Raw genomic sequence first — 18,816 nt, forward strand, 5'->3', positions numbered from 1 at the left:
GCCATTGTCTGCTACAAATGCTTTCAAAAACCTTCCCCCTTCCTCTAGAACCAGAAGCTTCTACTGAAACATTGAGTTCTAAATCTTGTTACGATGCACTAATCAAGAGTTGTAATTTTCACCCTTTCCTTTATGAAACTATCATACTTTGAGACCTTAACCAATGTTACGAGGTAGCAAGGCTGAGAATGAATAAATAGCAAACATGAGGTGAATAACTGCCCTTAAAATAAACCATAGGATTTAATTTTTCCATCACCTTACATAACTTAAATTCCCAAAAACTCATTTGCTAAAGATGCTGTTTAGAATCAGTTTCATTTTTGTGGTGCTACATGACACAAGGCTACAGAATTTTTATGAGGTGCTTTGGTGTTGAGCTTGGAGATTGTCGTGAAATTTATGGAGGTAGTTTCAACTCGAGGTGCAAAATAGGGTAAGAATTTGTTGGCGCTTAGTTTTGGGTGCAAAAGTGGTGATGATACCTAAACCAGGAGGCCCAAGGTCAGCATGAAATTGGGCTTCTGGCTTCATTAAAAATGACTGGGTGAGTTCCTCCACAGTCAACTCCACCATTTGAAGAACATGTACATTAAACTGCCCGCCCAGCAGCGGCCCAATCATCGGAGGAGTCAACTGGATCAAAAGGGGAGGGTGCAGTGATCGGGATACTGTGGACACTACCACTGTCCCTCCTAGTTTATCCTTTTTAAACATTTTTTGAAGTTCTTTTGTTGGTGGCTTCAATGGTCACTAAAATCCAGAGTAGAGCAGGGCCAGCAGCATTGAGCTTCCCACAGGGGGCCTAAAACAGGAGTTTGGTCCCTTATTTATGTGAATGAAAGAGAACAATAATTTGTATTTAATGTAGTAAAATGTCCCAAGGCACTTCACAGGAGTGTAATCTATCCCACTGTGAATCTTGAGTTACAACTTCCCCCACTAAATTTGATAATCTCCAAGCTCAGCACCAAAGCAAATCATATAAATTCTCTGTGGCCTGGTGTCCCAGGGAAACACAAATGAAAAACCTTATCCAAAATACACCATCAGCTTGGGCATTTTAGCAATGTAAATTGTGTAAAATGGTGAAAAAATTGCACTTGACATTGAGCCACAGGAGGAGAGATTAGGGCAGTTCACCAGAAGTTTTAGGGAGTGTCTTAAAGGAGGAGAGCAGGGTTGAGAGGTGCAGGGAAGAAATGTCAGTGCTTCGGGGCAAAGCAGCCAATGATATGGTCAACCTTAGTTGAGCAATTAAAATTGGGGATGCTAAGAGGCCAGAATTAGAGGAGGGCTGAAATAATAACAGAAACTGCTGGAAATAGCAAGTCAGGCAACATCTGTGGAGAGAGGAACTGTTACCATTTCAAGTCAATGATCTTTCATGAGAACTCAGGTGGAGTCAGATGAGTCAGCACCTGACTGTGCCCTATGCTTTAGCTCTTCTGCTGCTGAAACTTTCATCTATGTCTCTGTTACCTCTGGACTTGACCATTCCAATGTCCTCCTGGGCATCCACCCATATACTACCCTCTGTAAGCTTGAGGTTATTCAAAACTCCATTGCTCATGTCCTAACACGCAAAGTCCCATTCACCTAATCACCCTGTAGGTTGCAGACTCCCAGTTTAGCAATGCCTCCTTTTTAAAATTCTTTACCTTGTTATCAACCCTTTTATGGCCTCGTCCCTCCCCACTGCTGCAACGCCCTCTAGCAATAGAACCCTCTGAGGTATGTGCATTCTAATTTTGGTCTCCATATCTCCAACTTTAATAGCTCACCTTGCCATTAGCTGCCACGACTGTAACCTATGGGATTTCCTCCCTTAAACCCCTTACCTCTCCATCTCACTTTCCCTTTAAATCCTTCCAATTTGATCAAGCTTTTGGCCATTTGATCTAATATCTCCTTATCTTGCTCTGTGTCAAATTTTGTTATTATAACCTTCCTGTGAGGCACCATTTCATCGCATTAAAGGCTCTAAATAAATACAGGTTCTTTTGATGTTACAGAGTTGGAAGTAGACAGTGTTCGTGATGATACAGGTACATGATCAGAAGCTCATCTCGGGGACAACTATGGCACCGATGTTGCAAACACCCTGGTTCAGCCAGGGAAAGGGGTGGAGTTAGTGGTTAGGAAATGTAGTTGTGGTGGGGGCCAAAACAATGGCTTCAATTTTCCCACTATTTTGTTGGAGTAGATTTCTACTCTTCCTATAGAAGATGTCGGTCTGACAACATAAAGGCAATGGAGGGAGGTAGTGGTGAGGCAAAACTGGGTGTTGCCAACGTGTGTTTGGAAGCTAATGTGTTTTTGGATGATGTTGCTGAGGGGTGGCATGTAGATGAGAAATAGAAGCGGGGCCAAAGATAGATCCAACTTAATGGTGCAGACTGGAAAGAGAAACCAATACAATTGATTCATGGTTACTAGATAGGTAAAAATGGAACCAGGTGAGTGCAGTTCTACCCAGCTGGATGACAGTGGTGAGGTATTGGAGGAAGATGGTGTGGTCAACTACATAAAATGCTGCAGACAGATCGAAAAGGACAAGAAGGGATGGTCAACCGTGGCCACAATCGCACAATGTCATGATAAGAGTTGTTTTAGTACTTTGGCGGGATGGAAACCTGATTTAGAGGGATTCAAATATAGAGGCCGGAATCTTCCAGCCTCTCCGTGGTGGGGCTGATGAGACATTGAAATCTCCATTCACATCAGCGGGACTGGAAGATCCCACCAGCCTGAGGGGTTGGAAAATTCCAGCTGAAGTTCTGGAAAAGATGTCCGTTGCTTTGGGAGGGAACAACACATTCAAGGACTTTGGAGAGGAAAAGGAGGATGCGAATGGGACAGTAATTTGCCAGAACAGGGAGTTGTTTTGAGGACAAAAACAAAAATACCTGGGAAAAACTCAGCAGGTCTGGCAGCATTTGCGGAGAGGAACACAGTTAACATTTCGAATCCGAATGACCCTTCAACAGAACTAAGTAAAAATAGAAAAGAGGTGAAATATAAACTGGTTTAAGGGGGGGGGTGGGACAAATAGAGCTGGATAGAGGACCAATGATAGGTGGAGATAACCAAAAGATGTCACAGACAAAAGGACAAAGAGGTGTTGAAGGTGGTGATATTATCTAAGGAATGTGCTAATTAAGGGTAGAAAGCAGGACAAGCAAGGTACAGATAGCCCTAGTGGGGGTGGGGTGAGGTGAAGGAATCAAAAAAGGCTAAAAAGTAGAGATAAAACAATGGATGGAAATATATTTAAAAATAATGGAAGTAGGTGGGAAAAGAAAAATCTGTATAAATTATTGGAAAAAAAGAGAGGGAATTGGAAAGGGGGTGGGGATGGAGGAGAGAGTTCATGATCTAAAATTGTTGAACTCAATATTCAGTCCGGAAGGCTGTAAAGTGCCTAGTCGGAAGATGAGGTGCTGTTCCTCCAGTTTGCGTTGAGCTTCACTGGAACAATGCAGCAAGCCAAGGATGGACATGTGGGCATGAGAGCAGGGTGGCGTATTGAAATGCCAAGTGACAGGGAGGTCTGGGTAATGCTTGCGGACAGACTGAAGATGTTCTGCAAAGCGGTCACCCAGTCTGCGTTTGGTCTCTCCAATGTAGAGGAAACCGCATTGGGAGCAACGAATGCAGTGGACTAAATTGAGGGAAGTGTAAGTGAGATGCTGCTTCATTTGAAAGGAGCGTTTGGGCCCTTGGACGGTGAGGAGAGGGGAAGTGAAGGGGCAGGTGTTGCACCTTCTGTGGTTGCATGGGAAGGTGCCGTGGGAAGGGGTTGAGGTGTAGGGGTGATGGAGGAGTGGACCAGGGTGTCCCGGAGGGAACGATCCCCGTGAAATGCCGCTGGGTGGGCGAGGGAAGATGTGTTTGGTGGTGGCATCATGCTGGAGTTGGCGGAAATGGCGGAGGATGATCCTTTGAATGCAGAGTCTGGTGGGGTGATAAGTGAGGACAAGGGGGGACCCTATCATGTTTCTGGGAGGGAGAAGAAGGTGTGTGGGCGGATGCGCGGGAGATGGGCCGGACACAGTTAAGGGGCCTGTCAACCACCGTGGGTGGAAAACCTCGGTTAAGGAAGAAGGAGGACATGTCAGAGGAACTGTTTTTGAAAGTGGCATCATCAGAACAGATGTGACGGAGATGAAGGAACTGAGAGAATGGGATGGAGTCCTTACAGGAAGCGGGGTGTGAGGAGCTGTAGTCAAGGTAGCTGTGGGAGTCGGTAGACTTTTAATGGATATTGGTGGACAGTCTATCACCAGAAATTGAGACAGAGAGGTCAAGGAAGGGAAAGGAAGTGTCAGAGATGGACCATGTGAAAATGATGGAGAGGTGGAAATTGGAAGCAAAATTAATAAATTTTTATAGGTCCAGACGAGAGCATGAAGCAGCACCGAAGCAATCATCAATGTACCGGAGAAAGAGTTGTGGTAGGGGGCCAGAATAGGACTGGAACAAAGAATGTTCCACATACCCCATAAAGAGACAGGCATAGCTGGGGCCCATGCGGGTACCCATAGCCACACCTTTTATTTGGAGGAAGTGAGAGGAGTTGTTTTGAGGAGAGGGGTGATGATGACCGCTACAGAGGAGAGATAATTGTTAACAATATCAGCGGAATGTGGGAATAAGGAAGGAAGTTGGGTGGTCAACAGTTTAGGGTACAGGGAGCAGGAAGTGGGTCTTGAGGACAAGATGAACTCAGAAAGGGCAAGACGGGAAATAGGAGAGAGACTAGAGAATGATGAGTGTCCCGGGATAGGGCAGAGGGCAACCTTTGAGGAAGTTTAGCCTGATGGTCACGGGAAAGCAGCAGAGGCAGCTGAATGGATGATCTCATTCTAAGTAATAGGGAGATCCGTTAGCATCTTGCACTTCTTGTTGGAGGAGAGAGTGGGGAAGGCAGGGAGAAGGGTTTATGAAGCTGGTTTGTAGTAGAGAAAAGAAGCAGAGGATTATTTTTGCACTCCAGAGAGATTCTGGAATAGTGAACAGTTTTAACAGAACAGGACAAGAAAGTCTTTTAAGTGATCCAGCCAGATTTAGTGATAAATGGCTAAACCAGCTGTCCACCAAATACATTCAAGTCTGTGTCCATTGGGCTTAAAGGAGCAAAGATGAGAGACGACTGGAGAAATGACCAGGGTGAGAGGAACAAATGGTTTTGATGGAGTCTATGGGGAGTAATTGTGTGGTTGAGCAGATAGATAGCTACAGAAATGTCAGTGAATGGAGGGCCAAAGCCTAGACAGTTGGGATTTTGGGAGTGCAGTTGTTAGTGAATTGGGAGAGAGATTTTACAGCACTGGACACAGAAGAAAGAAGGGACCTCATGCTTATTTCTTTAGCAATTCCTTTAAGGATCAATGGTTAAATACTTAATGCGTATGCAGCACATACACTATCCGTTTGTACCTCAAAATTGTAATTAGGATCCTAAGTTTGTAACAGGACCCACACTTGCATATCACAAAATGCCTCTCGCTTAAAACAGGCGAGGCAATTAAACTTGGCCCTGGTGAGTCTGATCCGGATGATGGTAAGTCAAGGGCCTAATAATTGAAGGCCTGAAGATGGGAATAATCTTTCTGATATTGTACTAATATGAAGTGTTTCTCATGAGCAACAAATCTATAATGGGAAGTTAGGGAGCCTTGTGGAAGCCACTGGCTGGGATTTTCCATTCCCACAGTGGCAGGGTTAATGGTGGGTGGGTGGGCGAGTTGGGGAACAATGTGGCAGGAGCTGAAAAATGACTTCCCGCCAGCGTGAAATGACAAGGGGAATGTGCACTCCCACCCATCATGGCAGGTCATCATTCCCGCCAGAGGTCGGCATTAATGGGTGCAGATGAACCCAACCAGAATTGACCCCACTGTCCAATTATCTGTGCCACCAGCAGGATATCATGCTGGTCCAGAAAACGTCCAGACCAATGTAGAGTAGACATGTTGGGACTCACCTGGAAGAAGGCCTGAGGCAGGAAGATGGAGACCTCCAGCGACTATGGACCCTGGAACACCAAGTGCAGCAGTTGGTGGGTGGAGCATTAACTGTGTGGATCTTCTTACTGCAGGTGGATGGCTCCATTAGGTACTGCTGGACGGCAATGGTCTGTGCTGGGGGTAGGGGTGGAATTTGACAGGAAAGAGAGGAATGAAGAGGTGAGGTGGGTGTAGAGGCCTGGTGGGAGGTTGGGTGTGGTAGGGGATTCAGAGATATGCTGCGCGGTCAAGGAATGGATGAGCTGGTATGGAGTGGGATGGTGGGAATGGAGTGCCAGCAGGGGGGTGTGCAGGTATGAACGGGCATGGGAGGGTGTGAAAGTGTGAACAGACATGGGGAGGGTGTGCAGGTATGAATGGGCATGGGGAGGGTGTGCAGGTGTGAATGGGCATGGGGAGGGTGTGCAGGTGTGAACAGACATGGGGAGGGTGTGCAAGTGTGAACATGCAAGGAGGGTATGCAGGTGTGAACAGGCATGGGGGGTGTGCAGGTGTGAACAGGCAAGGGGATGTGCAGGTGTGAACAGGCAAGGAGGGTATGCAGGTGTGAACAGGCATGGGGGGTGTGCAGGTGTGAACAGGCAAGGGGATGTGCAGGTGTGAACAGGCAAGGGGGGTGCGCCGGTGTGAACAGGCTTGGGGGGCATTGGGGAAGAGGGGTAAGGCGTTCAGAGGGAGGGGTCTGTAATGAATGAATACTGGGGGGGGGGGGCGCATACTGAAGAAATTGTTGAAAGGAAGGGATGGTGAGTGTTAAATGGGGCAGTGAGAACCGGTAGGGTGGGGGGGTGAGGGTCCTGAGCTGACAGGTGAAGGGCAGTCATAGAAGTAAAGTCGGATTCTGGGGATAGGCAGGATGGGGGGAGCATGTCTATTGTCATGGAGATGGGCTCTCGGGAAGGTAGGAGTTGTGGACATTCACCTGCACAGGACAGGGGCTGGTCAGGGAGGGTTGTAGGGTGACTATGGGGAGGTTAAAGGTCACACGGGGGTGGGGGGTGTGGGTCACAGGGGGGAGGATGGAAGGCATTGGACTCAACTTGAAAAGTCACACGCTATGGCAGCTTGCAACTATCCAAAGCCTTGAGGTGGAGATCTCGAGATGCTGCGTGGGGGTTAGGTCTTCAGGGATGGGCTGAGCGGCAGGTCAGCTCAACTGGACAATCGAAGGAGAGCCCCAGTATGTAGTACTGACAATGCTAAGGCTTTTCAACTAATGAGCAGTGATGAGCAAAGGTTCAGTGTGCATGGGAGGCTTCTTGCCCATGGTTCACAAGGTTCCTGGCAAAGATCCTTGCCTCCCTGCACACACATGATACCGGGCAACATACACTCAGCCTGGCATGTCCCCTTCAAGATGTTGGGTGGTGGGGGGAAGGGTGTGCACAGACTTAAGGACCACAAACCATAATTAAACGAAATCTGACCTCATTAAAGTGCAAGTGTAGTCAATTTACACAAGTGTAAGAACATTAACAATCACAGTGCACCCATGCACCCACATGTGAAATCATAATATCTTTATCTTGCGTTCCCTATCACTTCTTGAAGGTGCTCCCCTGACATCCACAGCAGGGGTGGAGGTAGCCTGCTGACCAGCTTGCCCCATTGTCTTGGATGACGTTGGCAGGCGTCCTCTGGTGCCCTGAGGCCTGGAGGGTCCCAGCTAACTCTGGCTATCCTGCTGTGGGGCAGCTGCTCCCTCTGTGGTCACAGAGGATGAAGCAGAAGGGGTCACACACAAGGAGAATTCCTAAGGGCCTACCACCCTCAGAGAGTCCTAAGTGGAGGTCCCAACAGCTGCTCCTCCTCCCTTTGCGTTAAAGGGGGCCAATGCTTGACTCAAGGGGATGGGGAACCTGGAGGGAGGTCAAGGTGCCCTCGCTCCCTCTTGTGTAGCCACAGCAAGATCTCACCCATGGCTACAGTAATGGGGTGCAGGTCTGCGCCCATTTCCAATAGAAACTTGTCATTCTGCTGGACAAGGTTCTCCATGGCGTTCGCCATCCTCCCCATGGAGACCTCCATGTGTGTACAGGTCAGCAGCACTTCATCAGCCAGCAGGCGGATGGACTCCTCTGCTTCACATGTCACCCTGTTGAGGGCCCCCACCACCTTGCCCTGATGTTCCCCTGCCTATCACCGCATTTCCAACAGCTCATGCAGGGTCCATCCTAGGGGCTCAACATCTGACTCAGGCTTCGCAGATGCCTCTTCCCCAGCAGTCCTCCAATGCCGGTGAGCGAGGCTGACCCTGCCTCCTCCTGCTGCGGACATGTGTCCGAGCGGTGACCACCAGAATATGAGACCTTGCCCGAACTAGATCGAGTGCCCACCAAGGTCTGTGCCTCTAGGCTGGTGGAGGCGCACATTCTTCCTCCTCCCCAATGTCCTTGGTTCCCTGTGGGCTGTGGGTTCCCTGCTGGCACCTGTAAGTGAGAGAGGAGAGAGAGCGAGTGACTGCATGAGCTGCCTCCAATATGGAGGAACGCATGGCCCTCAGGTATCTATGTGACTGCATTCTGCATGGATCCTTATTGGTGGAGGCCACCTGCAAACCTCTCCATCCGCACAGGCTCGGTCTGTTCCTCCCTTGCCAGCTCGGCTACCCGCTCCTCAAGCTCAGTTCTTCAGGTCAGGCCCACCCCCTCCTGTCTTCACTTTCTCTCTCCAGTTGTGCCTTAACCTTTCCTGCACAAAGAGAGAAGATGGAGTTGATCGCAAGTGGGTTTCATGTATCTTCCTCATGCTTCCAAATAACCCACTTGATCGTGTGCCATGAGATTGATGCACTGCAGGTTGTCCACAAGGGTTCTAGGGCAGCACCCTCCAGACCAGTGAGCCCATGGAGATAGAAGGATAAAGCTCACAGAGGCATGTCATTAGCAGTGTTTGCTGATGCCCTCAATGCCTAATCCCCCTCCCCATCTGCCTTCCCCACACGGCATCTGAGCTCTCTGTGTGAAAAGGTCAGGGGCCCACACCTGCAGAATAGATGGACTGCAGTGAGGCCATGGGGCATCACCTTATCACATTGAGTAGCTCTTTTATGTATGGGCTGCACGGATGGTGTCCTTGCCACTGAAGCCCATGTCCCCTCTACCATTCAGTGAGGTGAGTGTGAGCAATTGAGGGTTTACTTAACCTGATGAGGTCATCCATCGATTTCCGGTACCGCAGGGCAGACCTCCTGTGGAGGCCGTGGGTACTGACCACCCTGGCGACTTCCTCCAATGCAGTATTGGTCACACAGCTCGGCCTCCTCCTTCCATCCTTGGGGTAGAGGACGCCCCTCCTGGCCTCCATTGCATTGAGTAGCACATGGAGGGAAGGGTCACTGAACTTGGAGGCCGGAGCTCTCTGGGATCGCTGGGCCATCTCCTCCTTCGGTGGTGGGCACGCGACAAAGAAGTTGGTGTCAGGGCACCTTTTAAATATGGCATGTCATCCAGCCTACCCTGCTGTGCAATATGTCAGGAAACCTCTGACTGCATAATTAATTAGGCCAGCATCATGTGACTCAGCACGAATTCCCACCGGCCTCCACAGCGGGAAACTCTCCCGCTTCCCAGATCCACCACAGGACTGGGGCCCGGAATGGAAAATCCAAGCCGATGTCTTTTTGGATGATGTTGCCGATACAGTAACAATATGGAGAGGAATAGATATAGAAACAAAAGCTCCTGCATATTGGTAAATAATACATCAGAGGCAGATCGTCAAGTCCTTGCTGAGATATGGTTCCATAGGTGCTAGTGTCCTTTGGTATCTTGCCCAAGTGCTCTTTCTTAATTTGCAAATCTTGATAAGGAGTGTCAGCATCAAGAGCATCACAACCAAGCCTGATTCTCAGTTAACCTTACATCCACACAGACACATTTCCAGCATGTATCAATTTGCATCTGTCAGTTGGTCTAAAGCCACTTGTAGCAACCCTAAAACCACTCTGCAAAGATTAGCTAAAGGAATAGGCTGGTAATTAAATCTATGACTTTCTGGTCTGTTTGGCACAGTTACATGCTGAGCTTGCCAAATGAGTTGGTTTTATTTTCAATCTTTACCAGGTAATTGTTATTCTTCATTCTATCTGATACACAATATTTCCTGTTTACATAGAGTTCGTGTCCAAAAATGCTCACAACTAACCTACCTACGCAATGTTGACGGGCCCCCATTCATATTATGTTTGTTTTGCCCACAGACTGAGGTTACAGTTCTTGGCCTTTTGACACCCTGAAAGGAATGCGGAATTTCTGCCTTCTATAAAACTAATATTTTTAGTTCTTTAAATCTATACTCATGTTTAGACAGCTGTAAACCAATGATTTTATTAAGCAATGTATAGGAAAGAATCTTTTTTAAATGTGTGTGTGTGTGTGTGTATTGCATTTCATGGTTTCAGGATGTCCCAATTCACTTTACAACCAAATTAAGTATTTTTGACATTTGGTCACTTGTAATGTAGGAGATAAGGCAGCCAATTTGCACATAACAAGGCCCCATGAACAATGGCGCACATGATCATATAATCTGTTTTTAGTTATGCTGGTTTAGGGGTAAACATTGAACAAGACATTGGGGGAACGCCCAAACTCACTAGTGCCATAGAATTTTTTTACATCCACATCAGAAGGCAAGCAGAGCTTTGGTTTAACATCTCAACCAGAAATGGCATCTCCAATGATGCAGCACTCCCCTCACTACTGCAATATCCTTTACTATGTGCTAAAGTGTCTGGAGTAGGACTCGAGCCCCATGCAAGGTGCCACCACTGAACCAAGGTTGACAACTAAAGCTGGGAGCAAGCCATCAGAGGGACATGCCAGCACTTCATCAATTCATGAAACAGCCTCCCTATGAAAGATAGTGGTTGAGATCGGAGCCTAGCAAAATAGTTAATTCTCTACATTTGGATGTTGATTCTTGGACACTCTTAGCTGGAGTTTGAACAGTATCATATGCCTATAAAATTGGTCTTTATATATCCTGATCAACTTGCCACAAGGTGCACCTGAGCATAGCAGGAAAGGATATGTCTCTGGCAAGGACTGCATTTCTTTGCCAACTGCTTGATGTATGTTTTAGGAAATGAATGGAGTTCAATGTGGGGAATTGTAAGTGGATCCACAAGTATATTGGAATACTTTCTAAACTGTGGTGGGACAAAGGGATTTTGTCATATCAAAGTTTATTGTGTAGTACTCTTCAATACCAAGGGAAGAGTCATACCTTTGCTGCAAACTAGTTGCTAGTCAAAATGCAAACTATGGCAAAGCTATGGGATGGTTTCTTTTAAGTAATGTATCAAAGACACATCTTCTTTGATATGCCCAGAAAACATTTTCATGGCCAGTAAATGCAGGTCCTGGTTTTAGAAGAGGTTTGCATGTAATGTGTGAGGCACACCTGCCTTTCTTGTCCCCTTAAGGATTGCTCTTTCTCTTTCATTATAATTCCTTTGAGGGTTCTGATCTTGCCTATTTTGGTTGCTACAAGTGAAATAGCAGCTGAAAACATGACAGTTCTAAGAAATGCAAATGAAAATACAGATCTTGTATTGCAGAGAATCAGGCCGACACAGCAACAAAATAAGCAAATAGGAAAACTAGATCAAACAGTACAATAATCGAAAATAACTAAGAGAAAACTGCTACCTGTGTGTCAGGAGCCCACTCGAATGGACCAGGCCAACTACAAGCTTCTGTGTCTATTTCAAAGGGGCAAGCAGTGCTACCAGTGAGAAAGCTCCATAATCATGCATGGGGCCAAGTTAAATAAAATTTCAATGGCTAATAAATCCCTGCTGGTTACCGATGCAGTTTTGAAAATTGTAACATTTGTTTTTGCCACCAAATGTGGCTTACTGCAAATCAGTCATGTCTTACTTTGCAACTCACACTCAACTAAATCTGAGCTTATAATAAGTAGTTCATTAGACAATTATTGAGTAGCCTAGCAATTATGTTATGTGATATTAATGTACCAGCACTTAATACATTTATATGAAATTAATTTGCCTGTTTGTTTAATGATGGTGTTAGCTTGATTATTTTACTCTCTTTTAAATGGGTTAACACCTCCTTTACAATAGTGTTCATATGTTAAAAATGTACACTGTAATTTCTAGGTTATCAATTCTTAGAAGAAATAAAAGGTCTAGTGCTTTAGACTTAGAACAATGTGAAGTTACCCTACCCTTTGAGAAATGTTTCTATATTCTTAAATAATGCTAGATTCCTTTGAGAACTACTTCAGCAGCCCTGATAATGTGCACTGGGAGAAATACACATTAATAAATCCTGCAGATCTACATTTTTGACAAGTTCTTTGCTTTTAGGTAACATCTTCAAGACCAGATTTGTACGATCCTCACTATCATTTCATTGAGATTAAATGAGCACAATGAAAGCTGGATATAGAAGTTTTAATTGAAGAACTGCGGTTTATTTTTCCAAGCCTATGGTTCAGTAACAGGAACATAAATAGGTCGTTCAACTATTGAACCAGCCATGTCAATTTGTTAGCCACATTGGCTCTGTCTTTTTAATCCCAATTCCGTGCCCCATGTTCAATTATTAATCCCCTGGTGTCACTGTGGTGAGGCACATAGAGCGCATTGAACAGAACCAGGACAACATCTTTGCTTGAAAGCTACAGTGCTGTATGTTCTAAACAACCGATACCTTAGAGTGATCTGAATTCTGTAATTTAATTGAGGATTTAGATGAATGATATTGACTGCTTAAACCTGATTTTATGGTTTGACATTCATTTAGCTAGCCGTATCATATTTCTATGTTTTAATTATTTCAGAAATTCATTTTTCAAAATACAAACTGGGATTTATATTGAATTTTAATGTCTTTCTTACTAAGCAATATTACAATGCACTTATAAATAGTAAAGGTCTTTGATTTTTCATGCCATCATGTTGCCTTACTTAGTTTTAACACGCAAACCAATTTACAAGTTCCTTTAGTATTCCCAGATTGGGTTCAAAAATAGATTGCTGTTTATATCAGAAATATTAAATCAACAAAGAACTCAGGATACAGATTTTAGGGCAATCTGCAGATAGCTAACATTTGTCTATTGGTGCAAGCATTGAAGAAATGGAGGGGCTTTATTCTGATGTCAAGAGCACTAAATGTTTGCATGCTCAAGTGTAACAGGAGAGTGAAAATACGCACTTATTCAGCAATGTTGCTATAAATGGGCATCTAGTTTTTCAATGAAAAGGTGGGTTTTGCAATCACATATCGCACTACAGCCTGAAAGCCAGAAATAAACACGGTTTTAGAATATTTGTCACAATCCATAAGAGTGCCTGTGCTTTAAATTGGTGCACAGAATTTGTAAAGGTATCTTGGAGCAATACTCACCTTACAGATTCTTGTTCACAGCACATTGTTAGAGTGATGAGTTATACATACGCAAATACCAAAATACGATTTCTCATTGTATTTTACTAGAGTATACTCTAGTTAGTCTCACGGTAAAATATCAATCTTCAAAGTAACTTCTGATTTGCTTACTCGTCATTTTGATGCAAGCATAACATTTCCTCAAATAGTTTGTACATTACATACTCAGACAATTGAATATTGTTAGCCTGCCAGCTAAAGTAGAAGTGGTCCACTGGGAAAAGTGCTTTCAGTGTTCCTTCACCCCACTTCCGCTTACCCATTCCATGCCATTGCTTTTAACAACATTTCTTTTCTTTTTGAAGGAAGTCTTAATTGAAGAGCTTTCCAGTTGAACTCAGAAGATAGCTGTCTCAATCAAGCAGAAGTGAAACAACCTGTCTGCTAACACCACACAGGATGTCCATTACTCGCCAATGTAAAAACTGATGCATGATTATAGAGTTGATCTGTGAGAATTTGCATTCCTGCCAGACACCAGCTGAGTGCACCTGCTTCATTTCCATTTGATTGAAATGTCTAAGTTCTGTGCTGTGCAGGTGGAAATGATTACAAGACAAAAACAAATGTTAAAATATGAAAACAAAGCTTTTACTCATTGGTCTCACTGGGTGTTTCTCAGAAGAAATCCAGCATCTGGTGGTGGTTCCAATTTTTAACATGGCCACACTCTTGACTACCTGTCACTGCTCTGGAGCAAAACTGCTGTTACCTTGACTTAGGCATTGTCAGTTCTTCCTGAGGTGATCCTTGGAATCTTAATCATAGAGAAGGGAAAAAAAAGGCACAACCTATTAGGAAGAGGAAAACTCGAGAAATGTTCAAGAAGATGGATATTTATGACAGAAACTATAGTTGTGGATTGGTGTTACTTTCCATCTGGTGTCAGAACAAGTAGGGTGAGATCGAAATCTGATACTTAAGTTATACTGGCATTTTCACTTTGCTATCGATGAAAATTAGTTTTGATGTTAATCAAAGAGGCGCTAGAAAAGCAACCTTATATGTGGCTCCCTAGTGAACTGGCTTCTTCTCCAATTTATTCAGTTTTAACTCTGTGCTTTCAGTATTATATGTCTCTCCATTTTTCCTGCCCTTTCTCTCTTTTCAAGCCTGTCAACCATGTCTCCTGAATTCTTTCTTTCTCATTTCTATTTGTGAATTTGTGAAGGGTGATGCATTTTTTAAACACTTGCACTGTAGTGAATCTAAATTTGAATTGATGTACTCCAAGTCTGGAAAATCTGTCAAATATTTTCAGAACACTGATGCCAATACAAACCTTTAACTGTACATAAATATTTATAAAGAATCTAGCTATTCTGGTATAATAGTTTGAAAATTACATAAATTAACCTACAGCGAGCTGTTCATACAATGACATTTTACATGTAAGCCTCATATATAATGCAGGAAGACATTGAGGAGTTCAGATCACAACATAATTGTGTCAATGGCATCTGAATCCCAAGAAATGTTAAAGTCTTAAAACAACTTATACATTTTTAATATTCCCTAATTGCACTATTAATAGATATATAACTGAGTTCTACTGGTCCTATTAGCATTAAGAACAAAGCATATTGGCTTGCAATTTTAGTGACCTTTTATCAGTTAATAAGGAATAAACAGTATTCTAACTAGAGAACATTTGGTAATATTAATATATTTGCTGAAATCATCTAGTATACTGTTAACGTTGCATTATTAAATAAAGCATTTAAAATTTGTTAATTTTAAGAATCTGTTTTTAGTTCTTAAAGATCTTGGGATGGATTTGAACCTCATTGTCCCTGTTTCCTGGGCAAAAAAGGTGCCCACTTTGGGGGTGGGGATGTGGGGGTGTCAAACTCCCATACTCAATTCTGACAAGATCCAAATTCTACATCCATGCCTTATTTCTGAATCAATTTATCGTAATACATTTCTGTCAAATTTATAGCCTGCAGAAAACGGTCTTGATTGTATTGTTATACGTTTAAACTGCCAAATTATAAAAGACTTATAATTGCAAGAATTGAAACTGGGCTCCCATCTATAATAGGTATAATCTGCTTCATTTACATCGAAAAAGTACTGGACTGGTCATCATGGAGCACACAGTTAGTTGAATCTTTCACTTTATTTAGAAATTAACTATTAACCATTAACAGCATCTTAAAATCTCTCTCTTGGCCAAGCTTTTGGATGTCTGCCCTTACATTTTCTTGTGGCTTAGTGTCAAATTGAGCATTATGTTATTTTACTACGTTAAAGATGCTATACAAATACTAGTTTTGTTGTATTTCTAGTGACAAGGAACATTTTATTGTGTTTTATTCTGGGACATGGACTCCTGTACAAATTAATCAGCTCTTTAGTCCCTTATCACAGAACATAATAAAACTTGGCATACTGACCATACACTGTTAGTGTCTAAAGAAGACAGTTAAATGTGAAGTGAAAGAATAGCAAGTAAAAGGCTGAGCAGATAGTTTGTTTACATCACATGACCAAAAATAACAAATAAAAATAGTGTTAAACTGAGGTAAAAATAAAGAAATTCAGTGCCAAATATATATTACAAAGCAGATGGACTCATCCTCCAAAATGCATGTGTCAATGGGGAGAGACTCATCATGTTGGTCAATAACTACAATAATTAGCAATCCTGCTAAATTAGCTTCTGTTGTTCACCACTGAGAAGCACAAAGCAATAACACCTTTGAAAAGATTGACTATTACATTGCCCGTCCATCTTTGCCTTTTCTAATTACTAAGGCTCTCCTCAGTTACAAACATTCAGCTTCTTGTTTGGGGATAATTGCATTTGATTCACACTGAAGCAAAGTAATGAAAACGAAATGGAAAAGCTGATTGAAAAACTGGGAGTATTCAAGAAACCACCACCCTTGTTACCATTGGCAACATCAGTAGTGTAAAAGCTTATATCTGCCATGTGATGGAGTATTTTAGCCATTATGTCAACCTGCCAGCAAAACCCATTTCAATTACATGAGGACACAAATTTAAAGAACGACAACAAAAAAGGAAAGTTGGAACAAGATATTTTATACAAACTGTTGTTGCACATGAATTCTTTTTAAATAGCTTTAGATATTTTCTTATTAGAAGAGCATTTTTATTTATTCAGTGAACGCAAATTCCCAAAGCCAAGCGTTAGCCTCAGCATTTGCTGAGTTTAAGGTGATTAGTCCACCACTTGGTCTGTAGAAGGGACACTCCTCGTTATGTGCAGCATTGTTTGTGTCTTTCCACAAGTGCATGAGGGGTTTACAATGAGGCCCCAGAGGTGGATGTTGGCTGCACAAAGGCCCTGGCCTGCCCTGAACCTGTTTAGCAAGGACCACTATCGCCGCAGTAGTTCAAAGCCTGCCATTCGACAGATGGGGTTTATGACAAGGGTGACTTCCCACATTTCCCATTCTTTGATCCAAAGCACATTTGCTGGTCGATCTTGCTCAGCAAGGTTCTCCATATGGGGCACCGAAATGGAAGGCAGGAGATAGATGGATTGAATAGGTCATCATGGAGTGGTGAGTGAGGCGCAACACAGATGGTTTCAATCAGCTTATGCATTTTCATCAGTTGGTTTGAATGTGTGGGTGAGTGATGTTTGTGAGGACGGGAAACCAGGGAAGGAGTGTTGAGTGGAGAGTTCCAGTTATGAATCACATTGTTGTGTTCAACTGAGTTTCAACAAGATCTGTGTGTGATGATCTTGCCAGACAGGTGCACAATACTCTGCTGGGGCGTATGATAGGGCAAGTGCCAGAGTGTTGTGGCAGCTGCGCCCAATGTAGATCCAGCAAGTTTGGTTAGTACGTTGTTTCTGGTTTTGATTTTGGGTGCTGCTTTCTTCTGCACTCTGGACCAGATCCTACATATAGTTTTAGAGGAATTCAATGTAAGTCATGATGGGCTGCAGTAGCCCATCAATATTGTAACATCTTCATTAAGGATCTGGTCCAGAGTGCAGAAGGATGGAGCTTGGGTGGCACAACAGATGTCATTAGTATAGATGAACTTGAGGGACATGGTTGTTGACGGGTTATTTGTATATGCATTGAACAGTGTTGGGACTTCACTGAGCATTGTGGTGATCTGTTGGCCTGTCTTCTCCATGCACTTCTCCCTTGCCCAAGATGGACCCTGAATCATCTGTCATGAAGTAGTGTTTCAACAACTGTCCCGACCCAGGTTGGAAGCACACTGGACAGCTTTGGGAGCGGATCAGTGTGCCAGAGCAGTATTAAAGAGGGGAATATGATCTGATGATTAATGTAGAGAACTTGCCCAGTGGATACATGATGGGCCTGTTTCTGTGCTGTAACCTTCATTTTCACATGTATAACAGAGTGTGTGGCCCTACTGAAACTCATTTGTTTAACCTGGGTGAGCTGCTGGGACTTGTGGCACCATTAAGGCAGCCCACCTGACTTTTGGTCCACCGACATCGTTGGCAACAACTCTAATTGGTGGGAGAAGAACAGGAGGACTGCAATCATCAGGTGGGTGGGGTCACTGGCTCCGCAGGCAGGTATTAAAAATAAACAAAATTGCCCTTTGATGGTGATCACTCTTTGGATCTCAACAGCCACTGAAAAATCCTGATCAAAGCAACCCACTCCACTCCTTGCAACTCACTCCACTCCTTGCAACCCACTCCACTCCTTGCAACCCGCTCCACTCCTTGCAACCCGCTCCACTCCTTGCAACCCACTCCACTCCTTGCAACTCACTCCACTCCTTGCAACCCACTCCACTCCTTGCAACCCGCTCCACTCCTTGCAACCCGCTCCACTCCTTGCAACCCGCTCCACTCCTTGCAACCCGCTCCACTCCTTGCAACCCGCTCCACTCCTTGCAACCCGCTCCACTCCTTGCAACCCACTCCACTCCTTGCAACCCGCTCCACTCCTTGCAACCCGCTCCACTCCTTGCAACCCGCTCCACTCCTTGCAACCCGCTCCACTCCTTGCAACCCGCTCCACTCCTTGCAACCCACTCCACTCCTTGCAACCCGCTCCACTCCTTGCAACCCACTCCACTCCTTGCAACCCGCTCCACTCCTTGCAACCCGCTCCACTCCTTGCAACCCGCTCCACTCCTTGCACCCCACTCCACTCCTTGCAACCCGCTCCACTCCTTGCAACTCGCTCCACTCCTTGCAACTTGCTCCACTCCTTGCAACTCACTCCACTCCTTGCAACCCACTCCACTCCTTGCAACCCGCTCCACTCCTTGCAACCCGCTCCACTCCTTGCAACCCGCTCCACTCCTTGCAACCCGCTCCACTCCTTGCAACTCACTCTACTCCTTGCAACCCACTCCGCTCCTTGCAACCCAGTTCGGGAGAG

At 44.5% G+C, this 18,816-nt stretch overlaps 1 protein-coding gene across 1 annotated transcript in view; it reads left to right on the plus strand.

The window, feature by feature from the left end:
• cbx2 (chromobox homolog 2 (Drosophila Pc class)) overlaps positions 1-14,682 on the plus strand; it is a 39,967-nt gene extending 25,285 nt beyond the window's left edge. The window contains exon 6 of the mRNA XM_041216616.1: positions 13,762-14,682. Coding sequence (XP_041072550.1) covers positions 13,762-13,775 — 14 coding nt within the window. The 3' untranslated portion in view covers positions 13,776-14,682. The remainder of the gene's footprint in view (positions 1-13,761) is intronic.
• Positions 14,683-18,816: the final 4,134 nt, after the last annotated feature.

This window comes from Carcharodon carcharias, chromosome 22 (assembly GCF_017639515.1).
Source record: "Carcharodon carcharias isolate sCarCar2 chromosome 22, sCarCar2.pri, whole genome shotgun sequence".
In the NCBI taxonomy this organism is placed as follows: domain Eukaryota; kingdom Metazoa; phylum Chordata; class Chondrichthyes; order Lamniformes; family Lamnidae; genus Carcharodon; species Carcharodon carcharias.